Genomic DNA, 27,481 nt, shown 5'->3' on the forward strand with positions numbered 1-27,481 from the left:
TTTTGAGGAATTTTAACCCTCCACGGTCTGAATCATTTGATTACTTTTTGGGGAGTGGGGAGAAGATGTTGTAGCTTTCCACACTGTTTATGTATATTTCCATCTGTTTTGTCCTGTTAACTGCTCTTGTTTAATTTTGTTCTACAGTGGTAGGGAAAAACACAGGGCTGTGCAGGGACAGTTTTTTTTAATGCTGATGGAAAACTAGCATGTCAGAGACAGAGGTTTTGGGCAAAATTTTTTGATATAATTAACTCTGAAAAGAAAAAAACCCAAAAACTATCTAGTGAATGTAAAAGTTGTCCAGCTGCGTGCTGGATGAAAAAAAACTATTCATTCTCACATTTGGAACAGGAGGAAAGAATGACATGGAGATGACCAGGGGCAAAGAGAAGACTGCACACATTGAAAAGGCCTCCAGATTTGATTTTGGCACAAAACCCAGGAGCTACCGTGTTTCCCCGAAAATAAGACAGGGTCTTATATTAATTTCTGTGCCAAAAACGCATTAGGGCTTATTTTCAGGGGATGTTTTATATTTTTCATGTACAAAAATCTACATTTATTCAAATACAACCGTCATCTTCTTCTGATTGCTGCACAATGGTGGAAGGTGGGGTTTCATTTAACTAGTGCTTATTTTGGGGCAGGTCTTATATTATGAGAATCTTGAAAAATCATACTAGCCTTTATTTTCAGGTTAGGTCTTATTTTCAGGGGGAAAGGTAGTAATCCTGGCTCTTTCAACCAGAAAATTACTATTCCCATTTACCGTTTCAATCAGTTATTCATTAAACTGTTTTGTGACTTTGTTATGTTAAAGGAATGGCAAATGGACATAGGCTGGATGGTAAACTTGAAGTCCAGTAGAGAGCAGATTAATTGAACATTCGTCTTTCAGTTGTGAATGGAAATGTGGTGAACACATTAAACTGAGGCTATCTTCTCAGGCCAAGCCAAAGGGCATCCAGAGGGCACCTCAAGGAAGGTACACAGGTTGGTTTGACAACAACAACAAAAGAATGTTATATCCACACACACACAAAATTAAAATTAGTTTTTACCCTAGCCCACACAAACCCCATGTTTGAACTGGTATCCTGCTAGGCAGGTTTGAAGTCCCTCACCTAGAGAAGAGTGTGAAGCAGACTTCAAGGCTTACTCTGTCCCCAGGAGAGTGAAAGGAACACTACAGAAACTGTGGATTTTAAGGAGGGTTTGGAAGGCATCTGGCAGCTGGAACATTACAAATTCTCCATTTGCACTTCACCTTGGCCTCTGGCCTTCTATATTAATAGGAAACGATAAGTAAGAGTTCAAGCACTTTAAATATATTCAGGCCCCTTAATTTCCCCCCTCCACTGAAAGAAAGTAGCCAGACCTACATAAAACTAATAGAAGATCAAAACAAGCCCTGTAATAGCTATCAATGACTAACTCTATGCTTAGCTCATCCAAGTTTCACACACAAGAAGTTTTTTTTATTATTCATTCATTCATTCATTCATTTTGCTGCTATCGCCCCTCTCCATACATACAGTATCTCCTATTTGCCCATCTTCCCATGTTCACTCTTCTATGGTGGACCTGACTGTCCTTTCTCACCATTGTAGAAGAGCTCGTTGTATTAATCTGTTCTACCATATCAGGCCAAAACAAAATAAAAATAATAAATAAAGAAGACAAAAATGTTGTGGCATCTTAAAGACTATTAATGTAGTAGGCATCCTTCAGTCTCGAGAGACTATGCAGGAGAGGAAGCTGAGCACCTTCCATATGCGTTGCCTCCGACGGATTCTTGGTATCACCTGGCAGGACAAAGTTCCAAACAGTGTAGTCCTAGAACGAGCTGGAATTTTCAGCATGCATTTTCAGCATGACTATTAATGTGAGCTATTAACATATGGCAGCTAGTCTACAAAAGCTTGAAATAAGGCAGTTAGTCTTTAAGGTGCCAGAACATTTTGTCTTCTCTTTGTTTTTTAAATTTTTCTTTTGTTTTGCCCTGATTTGCTCACTGTGTCACTGAAGAGAGACAAGGCATTAGAATGTCATGGGAGAGCCTTGTTAGCAACAGACCTGAAAGTTATTTATGTTCTACCACTTGAGGCTTAAAGTAGATAATAAACAACACATTCATTTTTGGAATTCTTTTTAATTGAATACATCACAATTGCTAGTCATGTGTTATTATTACACAAAGGAGTCTGAGTGGAACAAAGTCCTCTTCTAATGTAAATAAGAAACGGTTTCTCTTGTTGATTATTCGGCTTTCGAACTTTAGACTTGAGCCACAGGAACTGGACCGATAAAAAGTACCACATTTTATTGCATTTTTTAATTCTCACAATCACTATATGACTTTTATTTTGTACCAGAGTTGAGGGAGCAATGATACAGAAAGTCCCAGGAGGAAAAGAAACAGTATATATTTCCCTTTCTTATACTTATTTATGTTGCCTTCAATATATTATGTCAAAAAATACACATTAAAAATAAGCATGCACAAATCTATATTTATTTATTTATTTATTTATTTACAATATTTTTTAGCCGCACCATTGCCAGTGCATGCATTTGACCCTTGTTATAGATTAGAAGGGGACGTGGTGGCGCTGCAGGTTAAACCGCAGAAGCCTCTGTGCTGCAGGGTCAGAAGACCAGCAGTCGTAAGATCGAATCCACGCAATGGAGTGAGCTCCTGTCGCTTGTCCCAGCTCCTGCCAACCTAGCAGTTCAAAAGCATGTAAATGCGAGTAGATAAATAGGGACCACCTCAGTGGGAAGGTAACGGCATTCCATGTCTAGTCACGCTGGCCACATGACCATGGAAACTGGCTTTATGGCTTGGAAAGGGGGATGAACACCATGCCCTAGAGTTGGACACGACTGGACTAAATGTTAAGGGGAACCTTTACCTATAGATTAGAAGAAGCTCTACCGAATAAGTCATGAGACCATTTCATCTGTTTCAAATGCAGATACTTGAGCTGCCAGTGTTGTGTGATGGGTTGAGTGACACATTGGGAAGCAGGAGAACTGTGTTCAGATTCCTGCTTTGCCACAAGAACTCACCACTTAGGTGGGTGTCCTGTTCTTGGTAAAAACACTCTTTAAATGTCTCACATACTTTAAAACCCCATTAGGGTTGTCTTAACTCAGGTGCCCTTAAGTGGCACATAATAAAAAACAAACTAACCAAAAGGCATGAACAACAATAGTAATCGATGCCAAAATCTTAATACATAATTCAACTCTTAAGATTAAAATAATAAAATATTCTGAATCATATATGCATTTTTTATGAAAGAAGGTGGTTGAACATGTTAAAACCTCACATTATTAGGAACTATTATAGTACTACAGTTGAAGACCCACCTCTTCAGGCAGGCCTTTAACAATCATAAAAGAGTCCCTGAATTCCATTTTAAGTTGCGTTTTTAAAATTTTAATGTGATGTTTAATTCCTATCATACTTCAATTGTTTCTAATGTATGATTTGTGTTTTTATTCTACTTTTTAACACAGTGAGCCACTTTGAGTCCCCTTACCAAGAGAAAGGCAGCCTATAAATAAGATAAATAAATAAATGATTCATTTAATCAAATTTAAATGTTGTAAGCCGCCCAGAGACCTTTGGGTAGTGTGGGTGGCATATTATAAATAAATAAATAAATAAATAAATAAATAAATAAATAAATAAATAAATAAATAAATAAATAATAATAATAATAATAATAATAATAATAATAATAATAATAATAATTATAATTATAATTATAATTATAATTATAATTATAATTATAATTATAATTATAATTTTCTTTCTTCCTTCAACTTGAAGGCAGCAGAAATTGCTTAGTCAGTTTGGATCAGGGTTTGGAAACCTTCTGTTTTAGGACAACAATACCCCAAAGCCCCCAGTCACCATGGTAGAGTGTCTGGAAGTTGTACAGTAGTTCAAAAATAACTTTTCCAGACTCTTATTTGAATACTATTATGAAATTCTGTCTACTTTGATGAAATCTCAGAAATGACTTATCACATGATTTATGGAGACCCTGATAGGATTTTCTGCCCATGGAGTTTTCTTGGCAAAGATACTGGAGTGGCTTGCCAGTTCTTGCTCCAGGTGGATCGCATTTAGTCCGAACTCTCCACTGTGACCTGTCTGTTTTGTGTGCCCCTGCACGGCATAGCCCATTGCTTTGAATTGCTCAAGCCCCTTCACCACTACAAGACAGCAACCCATGAAGGAATTAGAACGCATGGCTAACAACATGCCTTAGAAAGCATGGCTAACAGTAAGGACAGTCGAGGTGATGGCATTTCAGTTGAACTATTTAAAATATTAAAAGATGATGCTGTTAAGGTGCTAAACTCAATATGCCAGCAAGTTTAGAAAACTCAGCAGCGGCCAGAGGATTGGAAAAGATCAGGCTACATCCCAGTCCCAAAGAAGGGAAGTGCCAAAGAATGCTCCAACTACCATACAATTGCACTCATTTCACACGCGAGCAAGGTTATGCTCAAAATCCTACAAGGCAGGCTTCAGCAGTATGTGGACCGAGAACTCCCAGAAGTACAAGCTGGATTTCGAAGGGGCAGAGGAACTAGAGACCAAATTGCTCACATGCACTGGATTATGGAGAAAGCCAGAGAGTTCCAGAAAAACATCTACTTCTGCTTCATTGACTATGCAAAAGCCTTTGACTGTGTGGACCACAGCAAACTATGGCAAGTTCTTAAAGAAATGGGAGTGCCTGACCTCCTTATCTATTTCCTGGGAAATCTATATGTGGGACAGGAAGCAACAGTTAAAACTGGATATGGAACAACTGATTGGTTCAAAATTGGGAAAGGAGTACGACAAGGCTCTATATTGTCCCCCAGCTTATTTAACTTATATGCAGAATACATCATGTGAAAGGCCGTACTGGAGGAATCCCAAACTGGAATTAAGATTGCCGGAAGAAATGTCAACAACCTCAGATATGCAGATGATATCACTGTGATGGCAGAAAGTGAAGAGGAATTAAAGAACCTCTTATTGAGGGTGAAAGAGGAGGGCACAAAAAATGGTCTGAAGCTCAACATCAAAAAAACTAAGAAAATGGCCGCTGGTCCCATCACCTCCTGGCAAATAGAAGGGGAAGACATGGAGGCAGTGACAGATTTTATTTTCTTGGGCTCCAGGATCACTGCAGATGATGACAGCAGCCACAAAATTAAAAAACACCTGTTTCTTGGGAGGGAAGTGATGACAAACCTAAACAGCATCTTAAAAAGCAGAGACATCACCTTGCCGACAAAGGTCCACATAATCAAAGCTATGGTTTTTCCAGTAGCGATGTATGGAAGTGAGAGCTGGACCATAAAGAAGGCTGACTGCCCAAGAATTGATGCTTTTGAATTGTGGTGCTGAAGGAGACTCTTGAAAGTCCCCTGGACTGCAAGGAGATCAAACCTATCCGTTCTGAAGGAAATCAACCCTGAGTGCTCAATGGAAAGACAAATCCTGAAGCTGAGGCTCCAGTACTTTGGCCATCTCATGAGAAGAGAAGACTCCCTGGAAAAGACCCTGATGTTGGGAAAGTGTGAAGGCAAGAGGGGAAGGGGACGACAGAGGACAAGATGGCTGGACAGTGTCATCGAAGCAACCAACATGAATTTGATGCAACTCCAGAAGACAGGAGGGCCTGCCGTGCTCTGGTCCATGGGGTCATGAAGAGTCGAACACAACTTAACGACTAAACAACAACAACAAATAGGATTTTCAAGATACGTGAGATGTTCAAGGAATAGTTTGCCACTGGCACACACACTCCAGTGAGTTTCCATGCCAGAGCAAAGATTTGAACCCAGGTCTCCTGAGTCCTTGTCTTGAATTCTGTCTATTGTACATCACACTGACTCTCCATGGGACATTTTTGTGATCATGTAATTGAAGAGGCAAAGTTTTGGATTTGCAGTATGGCAAATAATGAAGCTCAGTATCAACATAATGAAATACCAGACATTGGCCCTCAGCGGTATCTTGAGATAATAACAAGGGAGAAATTTCCTTGCTAGAGAGAATTACAAAAGTACAGCAGAAAATTCCTGAAATGGAATCTGGGGACTGGGGGTGGCATATTCTTAAGATTACCCAGATTTTCTCTTGAACACATCCAGAGGAAGGTTATCGGGAAAGTATTGGGAGTTAATTAAAGAGAACTCCCAATATAGATTGGGGGGGGGGAGAGAATGCTCCAGCATTCAGTGCCTAGCCCTATTCTAGTTGCACAGCTATCCATGTTGCTTTTTGATCGATTACATCCTAGTTGAAAGCTAGGATTCTTTCAAATACCTACTTGAGCAGTCTCTGTTTTACAGGTCCATGCGACTGTACCTGTGGCACATCTGGACTCTCTGTCCCTGCCTGTCCCTGCCTGCTTGATTCCCTTACTGGGTCTCCTTGACTATCTGTTCTTGGTCTTTTGCCTGGAGCTCCTACAATATTAGGTCCTATATGTGGGATCTCTGCCAGCTTAGAATTTGCTATGGGTTTTAATTCTGAGACAGGCCCCATGGATCATGATACTTATCCTCTCTGTGCTTTCCAAATCATGCATATGCACATGCATTTTCTGCTTTTCAGATAGAAGTCCCCACCAATGTGACTGGACTAGCAAGAAAAATAAAACCAGCTTGCCATGTGAATTTAATTACTGCTTCTTTATGGAACATTCTTATTGTTCCCAATAGAGTTGTTTTTATTATTCCTTCCCCCAGCCCAATGATATTGGCATACAGTAGGAAATGAACTGTTAATCTTTATAATGATTTTTGTTAAAGCAGAACATGAGCAGACTTTGATCACATCATCAAAGAGAGATCTGGCTGATAATGGCCATGCAAGGGCTCTGTTTAAACAACCTTCAGATGCATTTTAGTATTTCCAAAAAGTTTAAGGTTTGTCTGGGTGTTTTGACAACCTTATGGGAAAGCCAGGGACTTAGTACTAGACTTAGATAAGAAAAAACATGGACTAATAAGGAACGCTGGCTTTCAGAGCAATCGTGACGATAAAATGGGAGCCATGGAGGAAGTGTAAAATGCAAAAGGGAAAAAGAAGGGCGCATGTGTGGATTGCAATTAGTCAAAATAATCAGTTTGATAAAACGGTACCTATATCTAAAACCTGCTATTCCTCAACAATGAAGGTTCATCTAGGTATATGTGCTACTAGTTAGCTATTGAGCAATTCTGTGCCTATCTATCTAGTGCTTTTGTAATTTATATGGATGAATTAATATATGAATGCAAATCACACATTCCACCAGTATTTCAGTTGTCTGTTAGAAAGAGACAAGCCATCATATAGTCATTTCTGTTCTCTCCACACTTTCCCCCCTTCATTTATTTAACAGATTGATTCCAGCAAAACATCTATATGTTACAGAATGGAGAATATGATTATTCCTTGATCGTGGTTGCATGTAGGTTAAGCTTAACTGACTTTCTTCCTTACAGGAGGTTCATATCAAAGCTAGTATTTAACTGCTGGCATGAAATTAAAACTGTAATTCTGTTGTGAATTTGGAAGCAATCCTACACTCAGTTGCTTGTGCCACCTTACTCTCAGTTAAGCTCTTCAAAAGAAGGGCTTTTTTCCTTGTCTTTCCATAGCCTTTGACAAGGGGGCCAATGATAAAATTAGAACCTGGACAATAATATTTACAGACTTACTGAGACAACAGAAGGGAGCTAGAGAGGCCCTGATTAAAGTGAGCAACTGCCCTTGAATTGATTGGGGTCTGCCAATGTCCCCTGGGCCTTGAAGTGAGGACCACTGCTTTAAGCATGGACTTTCCATGCATTCAGACTGTGGCAAGACAAGTAGGTCATTCAAAGACACTACAGTGCACAAATGCTGCAGGACTGGCAAGACTGCAATTTGCATATATTTTCTATAGACTGTACTCCAGATTTTTCTATACCAAGAGAACATTCTATAGAACATTCTATGGATGTGAGGTGCAGACTATGAGGACAGAACTGATACATCTTCTGTCAATGAATCTATGAGGAAATCTGTGAAAACAGCCCAGCTGTCATCATTAATAGAAGTTTCCAGAATATGAATAATCCATAAAGACACTGAACAGATGAGACCTAAAGCGACAGCCTGATTCATTGAAGTGGTTAAATGTATGGTTATTGCCAGCCTACATCTCCTGGTAAAAATTTAGTTAAAGCAGAAACCACAAACCAATTCACAGGGAATTTCTTGCATGGGGCAAGGGGAAAGGCCAGGTATAATTATATGAAGTCACACATCTGCTAACTAAACATTGAAAGAAACATAGGTTAGTGGTTGCCACATGCTAAGATAATATCCAGTTTCAAGTATACACAATAACCTTGGATTGAGAGCCATTCAGTACAATCCCACTGAAATGCAGTGGTGCTAGAAAGGCATCTTGCATACCATACAGTTGTTATAAAAGCTGTGAAGTATCAATAACAATTCTCCTACAGATGTTCTCCTACAGATTTCTCTCTTTAAGAACATGCATGAAATGGCTCAAGGCAACTTGGGTCTCTGAAAGTTCCGAAGTCATAAAGCAGGCATGCGCAAACTAGCAGACTATATGCTTCACCTCTCTGTGATGCATGATTAATATGCCTCTTTTCAAAAGTACTTGCAATTTCTTCTCTGACACTGTATTCAGACTCCTGCTATGAGTTTTTCTTTTCTTCCTGAGAAAGTCACTGTCATCCTTGCTTATCCCTTTACTGACAAAACCATCTTCCTACAAGCTCAAATATCACATTAGAGCAATTTAGTATGAAATGAGTACCAATATATGTAGTGTGTGTTTTTGTGTGTGTGTGTGTGTGTGTGTATTGATACATATATAGATTCAATGGTATCACATAATCAGTACTTAAACCAGAGCAATCCTGTACCTCAACTTGATGCTAAAACTATTGAAAGAAATGTTCACCTCTTCATTTAGCCTTTGCATTTGATATTTGTGTGCCTTTTGTATGATGTTATTTATTGTGATCCTCATCAATACAGCTCATAAGTGTGTTCTTATCATTTTACTGCTACTGTGTTTCCCTGAAAATAAGACAGGGTCTTATATTCATTTTTGCTCCAAAAATGCAGTGGGGCTTATTTTCAGGCGATGTTTTATTTTTTCCATGTACAACAATCTACCTTTATTCAAATACAGTCATGTCATCTTCTGGTGGCTGTACAATGGTGGAGGGTGGGCTTTCACTTAACTAGGGCTTATTTTTGGGGTATGGCTTATATTACGAGCATCCTGAAAAACCATACTAGGGCTTATTTACAGGTTAGATCTTATTTTCAGGGAAACAGGGTAGTGCTCATTTCTTCCAGAATTAATCACTTGTAACAGAAAGCACATTTCCTTGTGAGGAAAACCAATTTCCTTCAGAGGTCTTTTACTCTCTGATTATCATGTTGCATTTGGACTCCACTAATCACATAGCTAAGTGTTGGCAATAAAACTCTTAAATAAACATCTACTCTATCTAAGTCAGGGTTAGTCAAAATGGGCAAAATTGCCCACTGCTGGTATTTGAAACAGAACATGTGGCAGAACTATTTATACTTTAAAGCACAACTTAAAGGTATCATAATCAATGCCAGATCTTTTCTCTTTTTTTGGCTTCTGCACATCATTAGTACATTATTAACTAAGCCTCAATAACAAGTGAATTGACTTGATTGCAAGTTAGTCATGCAATAAAGGACTTTGGGAAACCCAAAGAAAAACTTCAGCCTCCATTAATTCTCATCTTCCAAATAGCATCTGTTGGGAAAGGTGGACCGGAAAACAGTGAAATAAAATACATTAGCTCAATTACCACTTTCTCTTTTCCTTATTCTGATTGTGCTACTATTGTAGATTTAAAAATATAATAGATATTATTTAGGTTTGCATTGGTGTTGATCTTTTAAATTAGAGAAAACCATACCAATTTCATTTATGCTTCTCATTTGAGTCCTTTGAACTTGCTAATGACACAAGCAGAATTTATTTTGAGAGTTTTTGTGCACTTTAGAATCCCAAGATTAATGTATCATTAGTAAGCAGTAAGTCATTGAAATCGGTTCAACTGGGAGCAAGAATATTTGTTTTCTACATGCAGAGGTGTGTTTGTTTTCCTTCAGGCAACTGTCAAATATTTAACCACTGGCTGCCTGAGGTGGCACGTACCATTCTTCTCCCATATTGTGCTGGATGTGTTAGGCTGAGGTGAGCAAAACATGGACCTCTAGATGTGGTTCATTGCAGTTGGTTTGCAACTTTCTACCATTAAATATGCTGGCTAGAGAAAGCTTGTTTGTTTGTTTGCTTGCTAGTTTGTTTATGAATATTTATAAACTCCTTAAATATTAAAAAAAAATCAAAGTTGAGTATAACAATAATAAAATATAGAATAAAAAAGTACAGAAATACTTTGTACACCAATTAACAAGCCACACTTACGTGATCTGTGAAATAGATGACAGAAGCAAGGTGTGGAAGGATACAAGTCATATGATAAATGTAAAATTTTAGTGGATTGTTGTTCAGAACTGTAGAAGACTAGGAACCTCTTGGGAATAGATAATAGGCAGAACTTCCAATGACATGGAATTCTTTCCAGAGACTCTCCTTGTCAAGTTAACATTAACTGTGTTAACCTGGGATCTCAATAAATAAGTCTGTTATGAATGGCATCAAGCTGCAAATGAGAGAAGAAAGATATAGATTTTAAAGAGGGGGTTGCCTCCTCTCATTTAAATGAATAAATATGGAACTAATTACTTTCATTGGAGAATCTTGGTTGTCTTACTCACTATGACTTTTTTTGGTCTCTGGAATGGCTCTCGGCCAGCCACAAGCAAAAACTTCTGTTTTCCTCTTGATGTTAAGATGGGTAACGTGTGGGCAGCTCTAGCTGCAGGTAAGGCTTGGGAAGTAAAAAGGAAAACAGAAAATAGCTATTTTTAAAACCAGATGTGTACAGACAGACCTTGTCGGTTTTGTGTATGTAATTTGAGGGTGTGAGTATGGTTACTAATGGAACAAAAAAAAATACACATGCCGTCAAGTGAGCTGGCAGTATTTTTCAATCTGCTTTCAAGAGAACTTAGTGATGGCAATTTGTCTTTCTTCAGGTTCCATACTAGCCTCAGTTACCATCTGGGGAATTCACCCTGTTTATGCTATTATAGGATCAGCCCACAAGGCAGAGCAACCTGTGCCTCTCCAGATGTTGAGAGGGATGATGCCAGTGTTGGTTCATCAACCTCTGGAGCACCACTAGATCTGTTCCCATGCTGTTGGTCTTAGAGACATGAACATTTTTTAAGACTGTGAGACAAGGTCAAGACTGCTTAGATTTATTGTTTTGGGCCAAACACAACTTGGCAGGTGACCTAAAACCCCTGCCCTCACTGTATATAAAAATGGGTTGCTGTGTAATTTAGAATAGAAAATGGACACACCAGAGAAAGTGCTACTTCTCCTCTCCTTCACTGCTCATTCCTCCTAAAAATTTGGCATGTTCTGGTACCAAAAGTAATCTGTAGCTAGAGACAGGTGAGGGGAATAAATCCATGCTGACCTGAATTTAAAGATAAGTGTATGCTGCTGTTATGTATGGTGTGACCTTGTAGGTCATACTCACTTGCCCTAATACTTCCTGCTTGACTTTTTTTCATAAATAATTCGCCTCCCTCCATGCTACAAACCTGGGCAGACATAAATAGGCCACATGCTGCTCTGTTCCTCATACATACACCAGACAATATGGTCTATTTCAACCACAGTCATCCTCAACATTGTTTTGCTACTTCACAAGCACCATGATATGCTAGGTACTGCACACCCACTACAACTAATAAGAACCTGCCTTCAGGCTAATGCAAGACATACAGGAACAAGGGATATAAAGTGGTTCAATGGCAACAGAAGCTTTGCCAATTTAAGCAAGCCCCAAAGATACACAAAACAATCAAATGAACTAAGGTGTTTGAGAACTCAGTTCTGATTCATTCATTCATCTGGGAGTAAACCACACCAAATAAAGTGGGTGTTACATCTGAGTGGACATGTATAGGATTCCACAGTCAAGTGAAGAAAAGGAAAAAGAATGGGAAAGAGTGGCCTCAAGTATCAGGAGTAGATATTCACATTTTTGGTTTTATGGGTGTTATAATTATAGTTATGGAAACTATCTCAAATACAGTACAGTGACGGGAGAGCAGTGTTCTCTGTGGGGCCACAGCAGTAGAAGACAAGGAAAGCCAACTCAGTAAATAACCATACCAGCCAATGGCAGTAGGTTGTGTGCTTTTTCACTATCATAAATGTGTGTGCGTTTTTTCCCCAATCCACATTATTGAGGAGGGTAGTGATTTGTGAAAGAAAACTGCCCTGGCAGGGTGGTGGAGAAGGGGCACTGTGCTACACACAGAAACGGATGGTTGTGGCTCTGCTAAAGTGCTCCTCACATCCCTAATAGTTTGCTACAAGGCTGCCCTAAAGTCCGCAGTTACCTTTGCTTCTTCTCAGTTTCATAGTACTATTTACTTAACAGAGTAAGCTTTGAATCATCAGTCGTCTGCAAGATGCTAAATGGAGTGACTAACAGCAGTAACAGAGAGCCTTTCACATTGGAGACAGTGGTAGGACTCCAGACCAGTTCAGTACTAGCCAAAAATCCTTACTGTCTGATGGCCCCTTTGTGGCTGGAGCTCTCCATCCACAAGCAGGCAAGTGTCCACAGTACCTAAACCACCTGCATAATTAGTGTTGCTGTAATTGGAAATTTTGGAAGTATTAGTGGAAAAGGTCCAAGGTCATGGACTTGGACAGATAAGGAGGGAAAATGAAAATCCTCCCACTTGCTCCCAGGAGGGGTTTCTTTAGTTCACTGTTACAATTCAGTCACATGAGGAAACTGGCAAGAAGTGTTTTCTGTTCTTGCCATAGACTTCCTTTTTTGCAAGGCATGGATAGAGGACATCGCCTCAAGAAAAGCCAAGCAGTCTCCACCAATCATCCATCTATTCTAGTACAGTCTTTGAAAAAAAATGTATTCCAAAATGCAGAAAAGTAACATTGTCATGATGCGGTTACATGTTCTGGCTACAAATCCACCTTTGGCCGTACAAGGTAGGGCTAATAAAAACTGAAGTCCAACAAATCCGTAAGACCCATCCATGTATAAGTGGGAAGTGAGGACGTGATTCTGCTCCATGTGTGAAGCCGAGAAAGGCTGGCAGCAGTGGGAGGCCTTTGCCACACAGAAGCCTTCAGGAAGGGGCTTCCCATAGTTGGAAAGGAGCATCACTTGGTAGTGGTGTGTTTCCTTTGTCCTCCTTTCTTGCTACCATGATATATTACAATATAGCTAAATTAATTAATTAATCATATTTCTTGCCACCATAGCACATCACTGAAATCTGCAGTGCAGATGAAATCTGTTTCTTTCCTTTTCTTTCTGCTCACCTCCCTCCCTCCCTCCCTCCGTTCTGTCCTAACTGTCCAGTGAAAATAAGACTGAAGGTTGCTGAACAATGAAAAATACATGGGTGCCATTGTTGACGAGCCTTGGTGTACAAGAGTAGTCCAGGCCGACAGGCAGAAGTGTACTGTTTTCCATTCTAAAAATAATTTTTCCTAACTTTTTATTTAGTTACTTGTCGTTCTGTTACTCTTTATTCTTTATTGTTTTGACCACTTTGGTCATCCAACATCCACAGATTTAAAACATAGGTATAAATATAAAAATATACACTTGCTTGGAGCCAACTGAACATCCACAGAGCTAGCAAGTTAAAAAGTACAAGTACAAATACATACTTTCTACAAAGTGCTGAGAAAACATAATACAAAAGGATTAAAATGTACACATATTTCAATTCTAAAAACCAAGTCATTTCAGGTGGGTCCTCAGATGGGGTATGAGGTATTTCCACAGCATAAAAAATGATTATATCAACTGACCGTTAAGACCACAAACATTTGCATATACATTAAAATGCACAACAAAATGATGTAACAACGGTAAGATTGTATGTCTGATAACCATATAGACTCCAATCAGCTCCATATTCTATACCATATCTCCAGTACTTCCTATTCTATCATTACCATTCATCCAGCTATCCCTTAATTTGTTCGCTAGCCGTCCAAACTTGGCCACTCTATTTGTTACCTCCTTATTCCTATCTTCTAAAAGCTTCTGAAGGCATTCCTTTCTATCTTTGCCATCCAAAGAAGGTATACAAGGTTTTATGAGCCATTCTCGGATCTGCTCATAAATTTTACACTCTAGGATGACATGACTCAGTGTCTCTATAGTCCCCTCACCACATACACATAACCGACTCTCGTAGGGGGTATTATTGTACCTTCCCAACAACACCGCTGTTACTCTTCCAGACTGGAAGCAAGCTTTGCATACTTTACAGAGATACTGATTTGATAGGTCTTTATTTCAATAGTTATTGAGATTTGATGCTTATTTATATAGTATTAACTAGACAATAATGATGTTAAGAGATCACAGAAGCCTGCAGTTATTTATAGATTGAAAAAAATTAACTGAAAGATGGGCAAGAGAAAAGATGAAAATCAAGGAATTGATGCTGGGTCTGTTGGGTGTAGGAAACTATTACATGGGTTTTTTAATGTTTATTTAGAACATATACTCTGACTCTCCAATTATTCTTTAAAGTATTGTTTAAAAATAAGAGAGAAAGAAAACTCTACTTAGTGTAGAAAGTTGGAACTAGAGTAGAGCAGGCCCATTGAATCAGTGCGGATTTGATGAGTCAGCTCCTCTGCAAGTTCGAGCGAGTCAGTGGACCTGCTCTAATTGTGACTTTATGCACTAAGCGGGAGGATATCAGCTCATTAAAGTGTTAAAATTAACCAAAAGCCCTAAGACAGGAATCAGATAATTTAAAGCCACAGCAGAAGCCCAAATGCTTGCTGGAGAGTAAAAGTTTAGTTATATGATGTGCTCACCATACATGATCGTGAACACATCAGAACACTAAACAGATGTGTTTTAGTTATATATGATGTGTTTGATTCTCCCTGTTGAGAATTTTGAAGGCTCAGATAAGGAGAAAAAGTGGGGGAACTTCACTGGCAAAGATACAGTGAAGACAGGAGTCCCTATCTGCATTTCTCTGTATGTTGTTTGTTTCTGTTCCTCTCTTTTCTTAATGGTGAGTATCCAACAGGCTTTTAAAAGGGGCTGAAAGTATTTATGGAGAAAGAAGACTGGAAATAATTAAGTTTGATAGTGACTCATTCCTGAGGAGGGCAAGGAGGGAATATTGGCACTTGGTACTGCCTCTATCCTGGCCCTCAAGCCACTCCTGAATGGAGGCTGAAAGGCAACGAGAGCCTTCTGACTCACCATGTTCATACGTATAACACTCCTTCCTCCCCTGTCCCCATTAAGGAATGCTTTAATTGCTTTTATAACAAGAACAAATCAGTTAAGATGCTGCATCTGCATGATCTCAAATGTGTTAAAATATATGCTATCCCCTTTTAACCTGGAGAGAAAAGCTACAGTAAACTCTAACATTCTGAATACCATTGTGCCATCAATTTGCAGGCAGAAAGCACAGACTAAGGTGACAACCGTTGCTTGAGTATCACACATCTTTAACCATCATGTACTGTTCACCTATTATGTCAGACAAGGGCTAACAGCTTAACCCATTTTGCTGAAGATTTTTTGTGTGTGTACCATCAAGTTGCCTCCAGTTTCTGGCGACCACATGAATGAGAGATCTCCAGCATATCCTATCCTCAACAGCCCTGGCACAGGATTTTCAAACTCAAGCCTTTAGGGAGTCAATCTATCTCATGTTTGTTCTTCTTCTTTTCCTGTGGCCTTCAACTTTTCTCAAGATTATTGTATTTTCCAGAAAATCTTGCCTTCTCATGATATGCCCAAAGTAGGACAGTCTCTTTTTTGTTATATTTGCCTCCAGAGAAAGTTTGGGGTCCATTTGCTGTAGGGCCCAGTTGTTCTTCTTTCTGGCTGTCCAGGGTATTTGCAAAGCTCTCATTGAGCACCATACAGTGGTGCCCTGCTTGACGACGTTAATCTGTTCAGTTACAATTGCTGTTAAGCAATATCATCGTCAAGCGAAAGAAAAAACCACTGAAATGCATTGAAAACCGGTTCAATTAGTTCCAATGGGCGAAATACCTCATCATCCAGTGAAGATCCTCCATAGGGGAAGCCATTTTCAATCACTGTCTTCCGGAAATAGGTCCAGAAAACAGCAGGCGGCCATTTTGAAAACCTGACGATCAGCTGTTTTTGATCGTCGGGAAGTGAAAAAATCAGTTCCCGAAGCAGGGAACCGATCGTCGTGAAGTGGATTTTCCCCATTGAAACATCATTTTGCAATTGCTATTGCCTCATCGTGAAGCGATTTCGTCTACCGGGGTAATCGTCAAGAGGGGCACCACTGTATTTCAAAAACAGCAAAAAACAAAAACTTTTCCTATCCGCTTTCTTTACTGTCCAGCTTTTATATACATATTGATTGGAAATAACAAGAGTTTGGATGATCTTGGTGTTGTTCTGTAGTGACACATCCTTACACTTGAGGACCTTTTCTTAATTCCTTCACTGCTGCCCTTCTGAGTCTCTAGTCTCTTTCTTATTTCTTGGCTGCAGTCTCCATTTGGACTGATGATTGAACCAAGATATACAAAAGCTTTCACTATTTCAATTTCTTCATTTCTTTATTGCTGAAGATTAACAGGCTATATAAATAGATGCTAGTTACCCACCTAACATTAATTTGGCTAGCTTTTGTAGAGTGAAATACAGTAGTCCTCTCATACACGTAGCCTTGTAACTCTAGCACTGTTGTTTGCAGAAATGAAGAAGGGTTAAAGAGAACACCAAGGGACATAGCTTTGTAAAAGTGACAATTAAATGCCTGAGCAAATCAAAGAGCTGGTTGAAATCAGCAGTTGACTGAGAGCATGTATCCTGGAATCTGAAGTGGGGTGGAAGAGAGACTCCTCTTAACTCATAATAAGCTTCCTTTTCTACGGATTTAAGTAGCTGAAATAGTTTTCTCTTTTCTATGGTCAGTGCGGAATTCCACAACTGACTGGTGATTGTACAGAGAAACACTGCCGAAAATAAAGAGCATCGGATGTAGCCTAGTAGGCAGTGCCAGACGCCAGGCTATCAAACAAAGCATTTAATATACAAAAATTAGTGGACACAAATCTAACAGCAAAAATGCCAACAAATAAGTGGTGCCACAACATTTTTACTTCCCAAATACATGCTGTTATAGATCTCAAAGTGGCGATTGTAGGAAAAAAACTAATTTCAAAAGGCAATTTGAGAGAGAGAGATGGCTGAAGTGAGTGATAAATTTCAGTGTCTATCTAGAGCACAGATGAACAATCTCTCTAGGGGTTCAGAGCCTCCATATGCCCATCTTTAGATCTTGGAGAGCTCTGCTTTTTCCACAACCCCAAACAAAAAATTTTCTTTAAAAATTCAGGTTTTTAAACTCAGAAAAACTCTATGCATGCTCCTATTGCCAAAAACATTTTTCATTTTAAAAACTTTGGGACGTGCAAGGGCCGGGGTATATTCCTCAAAAGATGGAAAAATTGTCCATGCCTCACTACTAGTACAAAATAACTTGTTGAGCTATCTTAAAAGAAGTTGGGGGTGCAGAGACCATGTGGGACCTGCAGGCTACGTGTTGCCCATCTTTGAACGGCTTTAAGTCTCCAGAGGGGTTTAGTCAGAGACTGGAGCTTTTTAGTGTGCCAGATACATATGTACTAATGCACTGTTTTTCACTAGTTTTCTCTATAGCCAGAAAAGTTTTCTTTAACAAAAGTCTGATCTCAGCACAATCAGCTTATCCTGAGATCCTGCTGTAGATTTAGCCAGCAGATGTTTTACTTTAGGTAATATTTTACCTACTCCTATGATGTTTAATTAACACTTTGAGAGTTTAATTTGAGTATTCATAATGTCCTGCTGTTATCTTCATCCTATTTAACTTAGACGTCACCTCCACAACCTTGTATACTATGTACTGTATATAAGATTGTGGCCTCAATATTGTGTTCCACGGAGAAGTGGATTTTAATGCTCAGAAGTAGAGATTGTGGTACTGTATTTGTATTTGTATATGAATGCCCCTGCACAGCTGGACTTAACAAGCATCTGGCCCCTGGATGTCCGGTGGTGGTCAGCCTTCCAGTCGCTCCCAGAGCACCATTCTCTTTCCGCTCATCTAGCCACTCGGCAGCCATGCAGAGAGATTCGTTCTCCCTCCCCCTGTCTGGAGTCGGCTAGATGAGTGGAAGGACAGCGTGAAGGCTGGGAATGAATGGAAGGCTGGCCAAGGCTGCTGCCACCACTGGACACATGAGTGGACAGTCTGGCCCCAGGGACCAGACCATCATTAATTCCAGCTGTGTAGGGGTATTCGTATACAACTGTCCCCATCTCTACTCAGAAGTTTATGTTGTTGGTGCTAAAGATGTCACAAGTCTGTTTATGTTTCACTTGTTGAAACCCCCCCTTTTTTTTGCTTAATTCTTTAAAGTTTTAAGAGAAAAATGCTGCTTTTGAATGGTTAAATGTATGTGTGTATGTATGTATGTATGTATGTATGTATGTATGTATGTATGTATGTATGTATGTATGTATGTATTTATTTATTTATTTATTTATTTATTTATTTATTTATTTATTTATTTATTTGAAAACCCTTTAACCTGCCTTTCTTCTTAATAAAAAACACCCAAGGCAGCTTACAACAATGCAAAGACAGTAATTGCGATTAGGAACAATATATATGCAATACTAAAAAGATCAGTGAATACAATACAAAAAATTAAAAATTAAAAAAATAAGCAGCATCAAAACATATTAAATGCAGTAAGGTGCAACAAACCATTAAAAAAAACCCTACTCAGCAGCCATTCACTCAGGGAAAGCTTGCCTGAAAGAGAAAGGTCTTCCCCTGCTTGCAGAAGGACAGTAAAGCTGGAGCCATCTATCCTCCTGTGGGAGTCTGGAAGCAGGAGTGTTCTGGGAGTGCTCCAGAGTCTGAAAGCAGCAACAGAGAAGGTTCTCTCCTATGTCCCCACCAAATGCACCTGTGAAGGTGGTGAGACTGAGAGGAAGGCCTCTCCTGATGATCTTAATGTTCAAGCAGGCGGATACAGGGAGATGTCGTCTTTGAGATAGCTTACTATTCACCTATGTGGGCCAAAATCCTGTTTTGTAAAAGCTGTGTTTTGGTCTATTCTTCTCCATTAAATACTGAGCCTCCCCACATGATTCAAGCCAGCGTGGAAATGCACACAAAGAATCACAGCAGGGGTTCTTTATTTACCAGCAAGGAACAGACTGAAACTTACGACTATGCTTAAATTATACAACAGGATTTTGACTACTCTGTCATTATGATGAAAATTCTATATGGTGACAGTGGTGCCTTGATTGTTAGAAACACATTGTTCATAATGAATTTCTCACATCTCCTTTGGCATGTGACCAGAGGACAGCAGTACATTTGGCTGTTGAGTGATATTCTTTTCCCTGCTCCTTGTCTGTTTAATTTGATTTAGGATTATATTCTAAAATTCAGGACCAAGAGTTCTGAGATTAGTTCTGATAGTGTTGAAGTGATTGTCAGTAACTTAAAAACTATGACTATTTATAGTATTTATTATGAATCCATAAAAATAGCTATATAATTGTATTATTAAGTGACTGCTGAATAGTTAAGGATAGAGAAAGCATTTATACTGATTTGTGAGAATTCTGTCATCCTAACATGTCTTCAGCTAAGTGAAAAGAGATGGGATTGAATGTTGGTTGAAGTACTTACATGAAATAAATGAATATGTGCAAGTTGGGCTGGCACTAGGCAGAATCCTATCCGTTATCTTTTAGACCAAACTGTTTAGTCTAACTATCCTATTTTCCCTTCAGATGATACTGGGGATGGTAGGCTCATGACAACAGTGAAAAGTTTGATTGATTGATTGAGTTATTTAGTTACTGCATTTATATACTGCCCATCTAGTGGCAAGCCACTACTCTGAGTGCATTACAACATTGGAGATTATTAGCCTGCAATCCTCTCTGAATCATGAGAGGAAAACCAATTTAAGCCTTCAGTTTTCCCACCCACTGCTCAGCGGTCTGTTTGGCTTGAACTGGTGGTTTAGGATGAGATTTGAGGACTCCATGTATTCTGGTTTTGCATGATGTCAACATACATGTGAAGGCCACTAAATTCAGAACTTTGTGGCCACTGTGATAGACCATTGGCTTAAAGGTCTACTCCAGTGCATGTGGCAGGATATTACATAGGGCTTGGGTTCCTGTAAAGGTTTGTAGGACAATGACCTGTTGGGGGAAGAGCCAGAAATTGCCCTGTTATCGAGGACAGAGCACTATCTAATCAAATTTGACCTCTTAGCAATTTCAGAGGTGTTTGAAAAAGAACAGTGGTCCATCATGGAGAGCGATGCAGCTTAAAAATTTCTGAAGTTTCTTGGGAAATGCCCTTCCAATTTAAAAGGCAAAAGGTCCTAACGAAGTCCTGGTCTTTGCCTGGAGAGATGACTCAAGTCATCAATGCAGTCATTCTCAATCCTCCTCATACTGAGGCCTTGGTATGCTAATGAAATGAGGACTATGGAGGGAAAAGATTGACAGAATACAGATGGCAAAAACATGTGATGAGCGTGATCAAAACATGGGCGAAACCACCTTAAGGTATATGGTGCTGCAAGTGTAGCAAAGAAATCTTATTTCTCCAGCACTGTTGTGCTTCTACAGTGAGAGCCAGCAGAATTCTTTTGAGTAATGAAAAGTAAGATTGGGAGATTTGATGCAAAGCTCAGTGGCTCGTTGTGAACAATTTGTACATATTTTGCAGACAGGATGGCTCATGTTCATTCGAACGTGCCATTGCTCTGGTAGGATCGGAGATGGATGTGATCTTATCCACTCAGGTTCTTCTAAATAGGTTCCAACTTGAGCAGGTTGACAGTGTGCACAAGTTACTCAGAACTTTGAAATCCACAACCTGCTCTTTGGGCCAGATTGCTTCCTAAGTATTAAAATGTGCCACAATAAATCCTATTACTATCTGAGCTTCAGAGATGATTGGTGCTTCTCTGAGGGAGGGTATGATTACAACTAGACTTAAGGAAGAAGTGGTCAAACCCCCCCCCCCCCTTAAGTATGATAGTAGAGAAAGTAGTGGCTTCTCACCTCCAGCTGATTTCAGTTGGTACTGATTGCTTAAGTCTTTAGTTCCAAGTCTGATTCAGGGAAAGATGTGTTGGTTGACATGCTGGCCAACTTAAAATGGGGAGCAGACAAATGCAACCTTCTCAGTTTTCTTGAACCTCTCAGTGGCCTCAGAGGAATGTGAGAGATGTAGTCCAAAAAGTATTGTTTCCTAACTCTGGTGAAACAAACACCCAAGAAGCCTTGGTTCTGTTGGGTTGTGTAATTACAGAAAGACAGTTGTGTAAGTGGTGCTAGATATTTTGCTGTCTTTGTGTCACTTATCTGCTAGATCCCTGTTTGTGCAATAATCACATGGCCAGGCATGGAACAGACAGCAAAACAGGGGACATGGGGCTAATCTTCTGGTCCACTTGCATTTATTGCCATTCCTTATGCATTAAAATCCAACAGGAGTTTGGCCAGAATAGTTTGGGAAAGCACTAGCTGTAGTTTTTAACAGCATTATGGTTTTATATTGTCAACATTACTGTCTTAATGAGAGTTATTGTTAACAGCATTATAAATTGTTCTGTAGCCTTATGAAAATAAAGAGTCTAAGTAACTACTTGAATATTTTACATGTGATGGAGGATAGTGATTCAATGGTGACACTCTGTGGCCAAGATGTGCACTGCCATGAAGCCATATTTTAACATTTGTCAAGCCCTTGTTTATAATTAACTGAGAACTGTTCCACATGACAATGTTATCACAGATAAATTATCATATCATGTATTGCGCATTTGGGAAGGCAAAGGGAATCAAGTTCATTGTCACATTAGTGGTTTGTTTTTCGTTCTGTTTTGCTTTTCTGTCCAGAGTGACACGCTGTAGGGATAAAAGCAAGAGATTGCTTTTATATTGATGTTCCACGGAATTCTTTATCAAGTTGTGCCTGCAAGCATTTTGTGTGTGCGCGCATCTTGCTCATACATTTCCAGTTTATCAACCATTACTGACAAGTCATTCAATATATGAATCATTTGGAATATTAATGTTAAATTACATTTGTCATACTTGTGTCATTTCTCACAATATTTTTCCTTTTCACTCCATGTTAAGATATAGATGAATGCTCCTTTGAAAGGACCTGCGACCACACGTGTATCAACTATCCTGGAAGTTTTGAGTGCCTGTGTCATAAAGGGTATACATTATATGGAATGACACACTGTGGAGGTTTGGAGACCCATAGTCTTTTCTACTGCTTTTGCTTGCAATTCTTCTTCTTTTTAAGCTCTGTCTTTCCTTAAGACTTCAACATTCCAGTAGGAACAAACATAGGAGGTTTAGTTAACATACTAGTGAGAATCTAATAAATTGATTAATAAAATATCATCCACAGAGGCTGAAATCCTGTTGCTTAGTGTAGTAAGGCACAAGTAGAGTAGGCCCATTGAATCAATGAAATTTATGGTGGTGTGGGCTCACTGAATCCACTCTGATTCAGTGGGCCTGCTCTGGTTGTGACTTGCTACATTAAGTAACAGGATTTCACCCATTATGTGTGCCTGATTTGTCTTGCACTTAGATTAATTTGTAAGTGTCATGATTTTTCTGACTTGTTGTTAGTAAACAATAAAAGTATTATGTGCTGTATAGGTAAAGGTAAAGGTTCCCCTTGACCGACCAGATAGGTGGGATATCAATAAAATAAATAAATAAATAAATAAATAAATAAATAAATAAATAAATAAATAAATAAATTTTTGTCCAGTTGAGTTCAACTCTAGGGGGCAGTGCTCATCCCCGTATCCAAGCCATAGAGCCAGCATTTGTCCGAAGACAATCTTCCGTGGTCACATGGCCAGTGCGACTTAGATACGGAACGCTGTTACCTTCCCACCGTGGTGGTCCCTATTTATCTACTTGCATTTACATGCTTTTGAACCGCTAGGTTGGCGGGAGATGGGACAAGCGACGGGCGCTCACTCCGTCACATGGATTCGATCTTACGACTGCTTGGTCTTCTGACCCTGCAGCACAGGCCTCTGCGGTTTAGCCCGCAGCGCCACCACGTTCCCATATGCTATATAAACAATTATTAAAATTTAGATTGTTAATTTTAGATTAACGATATGCTCAGATACATTTAGATTGATATTTAATCTGGCTTTCAATTAATCACCTGTATTTTTGCATGGCTACCTGGATAGATCAGTGGTTTAGGTGCCTGGCTGCATAGCCAAAGGTTGGGAATTTGATTCCCCACTGTGCCTCCTGTAAGTAGAGCCAGCCTTTGTGGCCTTGGGCAAACCGCACATTCCTAGCCTCCCCACCAGAAAAAGGGAACAGTAAACCACATCTACCTAGAAAACTCTGCAAAGGGCTACCAGAAGTCATAATTGACCTGATGGCACATTATTATTATTGTTATTGCACACCTTGTTCATTTTCTGTACAATTGATTGATTTGTACTATGCGGAATCCAACTTACTTTTTAAAACTATTAGAATTCTGTGAGTAAAAAACGACTTAGGAAAAGGTGCACATTCTTCTTCGGAAAATATATATCCTGATCCTAAAGGTTGCAAGCTTGCTCTGTGTTCGCTTGTGCCTTTATCTGATGTACCTGCCACTGCCTCTGTAGTGCTACCTGCACCAATCCTGATAAGCCCCCTGCCTTTACACTTGATGTGGCTTTGTGTTTATCTGCATATCATGTCAGTGGTGACTCAAGGGCAAGGATTTATTTGCATGTAAACATGCAGAGTAGACAAACCACACGATAGAAACCTTTTCGAAATGACTGATGAAAAATAAACTGAAACTCAATGTGGAAAATATGGCTAATTGGGAAACTCTGTGTTCTGGGTAATGACATCAAGTCAGCCCTATATGTGATTCTGTTGCTGTATAAGATTATAGGTACATTGTAGGGATTCTCTTGGATTTGATGGTATCTAACAGAGCTCAGCTGATAATAAGCAGATAATAAGAAATCTCTTTACTCAGCTAATGATGGTAACACCAGTCAAAGCCCTAGTTAGAATTGAGTTCTGTTGGACCAAGGCAGAATAACTCCCTCCCTAGTTATGTCTAAAACTGGATTACTATATCATCCTTTATGTTGGGCTGACTTTGAAGCGAGCTGAAAAACTTCAGTTGGTGCAAAATTTGTCTCAGATACCGATGGAAGCCAGGAAATCAGAATAGAGGATGCCTTTTTGTGCCAGCTATCTTGGTTAACAGAGCTTGGAAAAATTACTTTTTAAAACTATAACTCCCAAAATCCCACAGCCTGCATGGCCAGTTGGCAGCTTCTAGGACTTCCCATCCCAAAAAGCAAGGTCAGAGCTTAAGAGTTTTGTTTGTGGGTTGAAGTTGGGAGTGTTTGGTGAGCAGTTTGCCTGAGTACTTGCATGTAACTGAGTACTTCTCCAAAAATAATGTGCATACCCCATAGAATATCCTTCCAGTACAACATTCATTCACTTAAATATACTTTCAGATATTGATGAATGCAGCATCAGCAACGGGAGCTGTGACTATGGTTGCCTTAATACAATGGGAACCTATGAATGTTTGTGTCCACCTGGAAAGAAGTTATACTGGAATAAAAAAGACTGTGTTGGTAAGTAAAATTTCAGAACAGACACCTTTCTTTTGCATTTCTTGCAGTGAAAGACAATTAATAAATAGACTATATATGCAAAAGAATATTTTTGTTTTCAAGCATATCATTGGCCATTGCAGAAGTAACACATTCCACTCCCCAAGCAATGATTAGAAGATGGGGGGGGCACCCTAAAGACATCCACACTTCTTTCCTTCTCTCCTATTCCCACAACTTGCCCTTCCTCTTACATTTTAAGGTTCAGCCAGGCTACAGCATTATGTCTGCATCAGTATTTTCACTAACCATGGTTAACACTATCATCAGTATTCAAAATCACTTCTGACTTTGATTGTGAGGTGTTATTTAGGGCTAACCCAGTTATACTTGATGCTGCATTATATGTAAGGAGATTTTACATCTAGAAGGGTAGAAACAGAATCTCCATAACAATCCTGGTTAAGAAATGTTACCCCAGTTCCCAGATCAGTATAACAAGCATGTTTGGTTTACTGTGACTAAAGCTGGTTTTAGAGCTAGCAGACACATTCCACAAACCAAACAAAAATGGAATACTCGGGTTGTAAAAATTATATGGGTTTAAGTTGAATTCTACCCCAACTATAAGGTTTACAAACTTGCCATAACATTTTAAAAATGAATTTGCAATTATTTTCTCGTTTACGTTTTCCAGAGTTTTCTTTTTCTTTGCTATTCCATCTTGGTAATCCTCTCTTTAAATTAATTGTTTTAAATTGAAACTGTAGTTGTAATTTTTATGATTTTATATATTTTTATACTGTTTTGTTTTATTTTGTAAGCTGCCCCGAGTAGACATGGTCTAGAGGGGCGGGGTAAAAATCAAATAAATAAATAAATAGTGATGATGCTTAGGTAACAAAATCTTAGCTAGAATTTTTAAATTTATATATTGTTTATTTTATTAGATAGTTTTATTGTGCTGTCATAGACCTGTTCATACAAAGATAGAATAGATAAAATAAATACATAACATATTATAAAATGTTGCTACAGCGTTCTGTGAGTTCTCATAGCCGAAAATAAAAACTTAGCCACTAACTATTTGATTCTCTCTAGACAACAGAAACTTCAGATAGCTTGTGGGACAAAACCAAAATAATGGTCTTCTCTAGACATAGTAAAACCAAAGATTGAGTTATTGAGGACCAAGAGATAAAACATGTTTAAAAAATTAAAATATCTGGGAAGCACCTTTTCACACTCCCCTCTCCTGGCCCTACCACAGACAAACAGTGGTACAGGTGGCCAATAACACAAGTAGACGATTTCACTATGCTCAGGGTGGGGAGTTGATTCCTGCAGCCCTAGAGATAGTCAAGCATAAAATCCTTGCGCAGCTGTTGTATACTATCGCTGTTTGGATTAAGGATTTTAACCCCTCCATTGAAAGTGTTTTATCAAATACATAACAATCCTTATTTGCCATGCCAAGATGTGCCTCTTCAGCCTGTCTGTGGCTCAAAGCTGGTATGACCTCAGTAGAATGTCAAGCGTGGCTACATGCGTTTCATTATTGGTTAAGGTGGTCTATGCCTCAATAACCTGTGGCTACCTATATTATTTGCAGAAATATGTCTTTGCCAGCTCACGGCATAAGGGATTTACAGAAAAATTACATTTCTTAGGCTTCTTTATGGATTTCCTACTGAGATAGCCTCAAGGTAGCATTAAACAGAAACTTATTCAACATATTAAAGATATAGATCTTCAGTAATCTCTAGCCTGTGCAGACAGGGCTTGTTCACCACTCCGTTTTGGCCTAAATTTTAACTTCCCTAAGCCAGCTAACTATTTATCCCATATTACAGCACCGAGATATTGCTTTGCCTTTTCAAGGGCTAGGTTTAACTGCTTTCCCTCTGTTCAACAAACCTCTTTTAAAAGGGAATTTTAACAGCACCCCATATGGTGAAAGGATTTGTCCCTGTGGGAAAGAAATTACAGTACTGAAACCTTGGGGCACATCATTTTAGAATGTAGCCTACATAGGATTGAACGTATTCGATATCTAGGTTATTTTATTTTTGATATTCCTGTTTCCCCCATTTGTCAATCGTCTTAAGGTACTCCTGTTCCATCTCTGATGATAAGAATGGATAGTATGTTTTGAGGTTACATCAGCTACATAGATGTATGTGAAACTAATGCACATGGACTGTATTTAAAACTGGAATGTTTAAGAAATGCTTAGTCACTAGTTCTGAATTAGTGTCAAAACTGGTATCAAACTGTAGAGAGAGAAAATGCTGATGGAAGTAATTTAGATTTTTAGTATTTCTTCATATCCTCTAATTTTATATTTCATTTGGGTAATTCAAAAGTGTGACTACTGGTGACACCTAGTGGTTAATATTCACAATATGTATAATATTCTAAAAGTAGGCAAAAAAAAAAAAACCCACAACATATCGAGCTAAATCTAATGATTGCCTGGAAGTTTCTGAACTTTCTTTTGTTTCAGAACTCAGAATATTCCCAGCCCATGGAAGAATCTCCTATATATAAAATAGCAAAACTTGCTT

General features: G+C 39.0%; 1 protein-coding gene across 4 annotated transcripts in view; it reads left to right on the top strand.

Moving 5' to 3' along the window:
• The window catches only part of SCUBE1 (signal peptide, CUB domain and EGF like domain containing 1), a 280,077-nt gene that overhangs the window by 232,238 nt on the left and 20,358 nt on the right, over positions 1–27,481 (top strand). For all 4 annotated transcript variants that reach the window (XM_073000829.2, XM_078394214.1, XM_073000830.2 and 1 more), the window contains 2 exons: positions 22,423–22,539; positions 24,813–24,935. In XM_073000829.2, the coding sequence (XP_072856930.2) occupies positions 22,423–22,539; positions 24,813–24,935 (240 nt within the window). The remainder of the gene's footprint in view (positions 1–22,422; positions 22,540–24,812; positions 24,936–27,481) is intronic.

This window comes from Pogona vitticeps, chromosome 5 (assembly GCF_051106095.1).
Source record: "Pogona vitticeps strain Pit_001003342236 chromosome 5, PviZW2.1, whole genome shotgun sequence".
NCBI classification, from domain to species: Eukaryota; Metazoa; Chordata; class Lepidosauria; order Squamata; family Agamidae; genus Pogona; species Pogona vitticeps.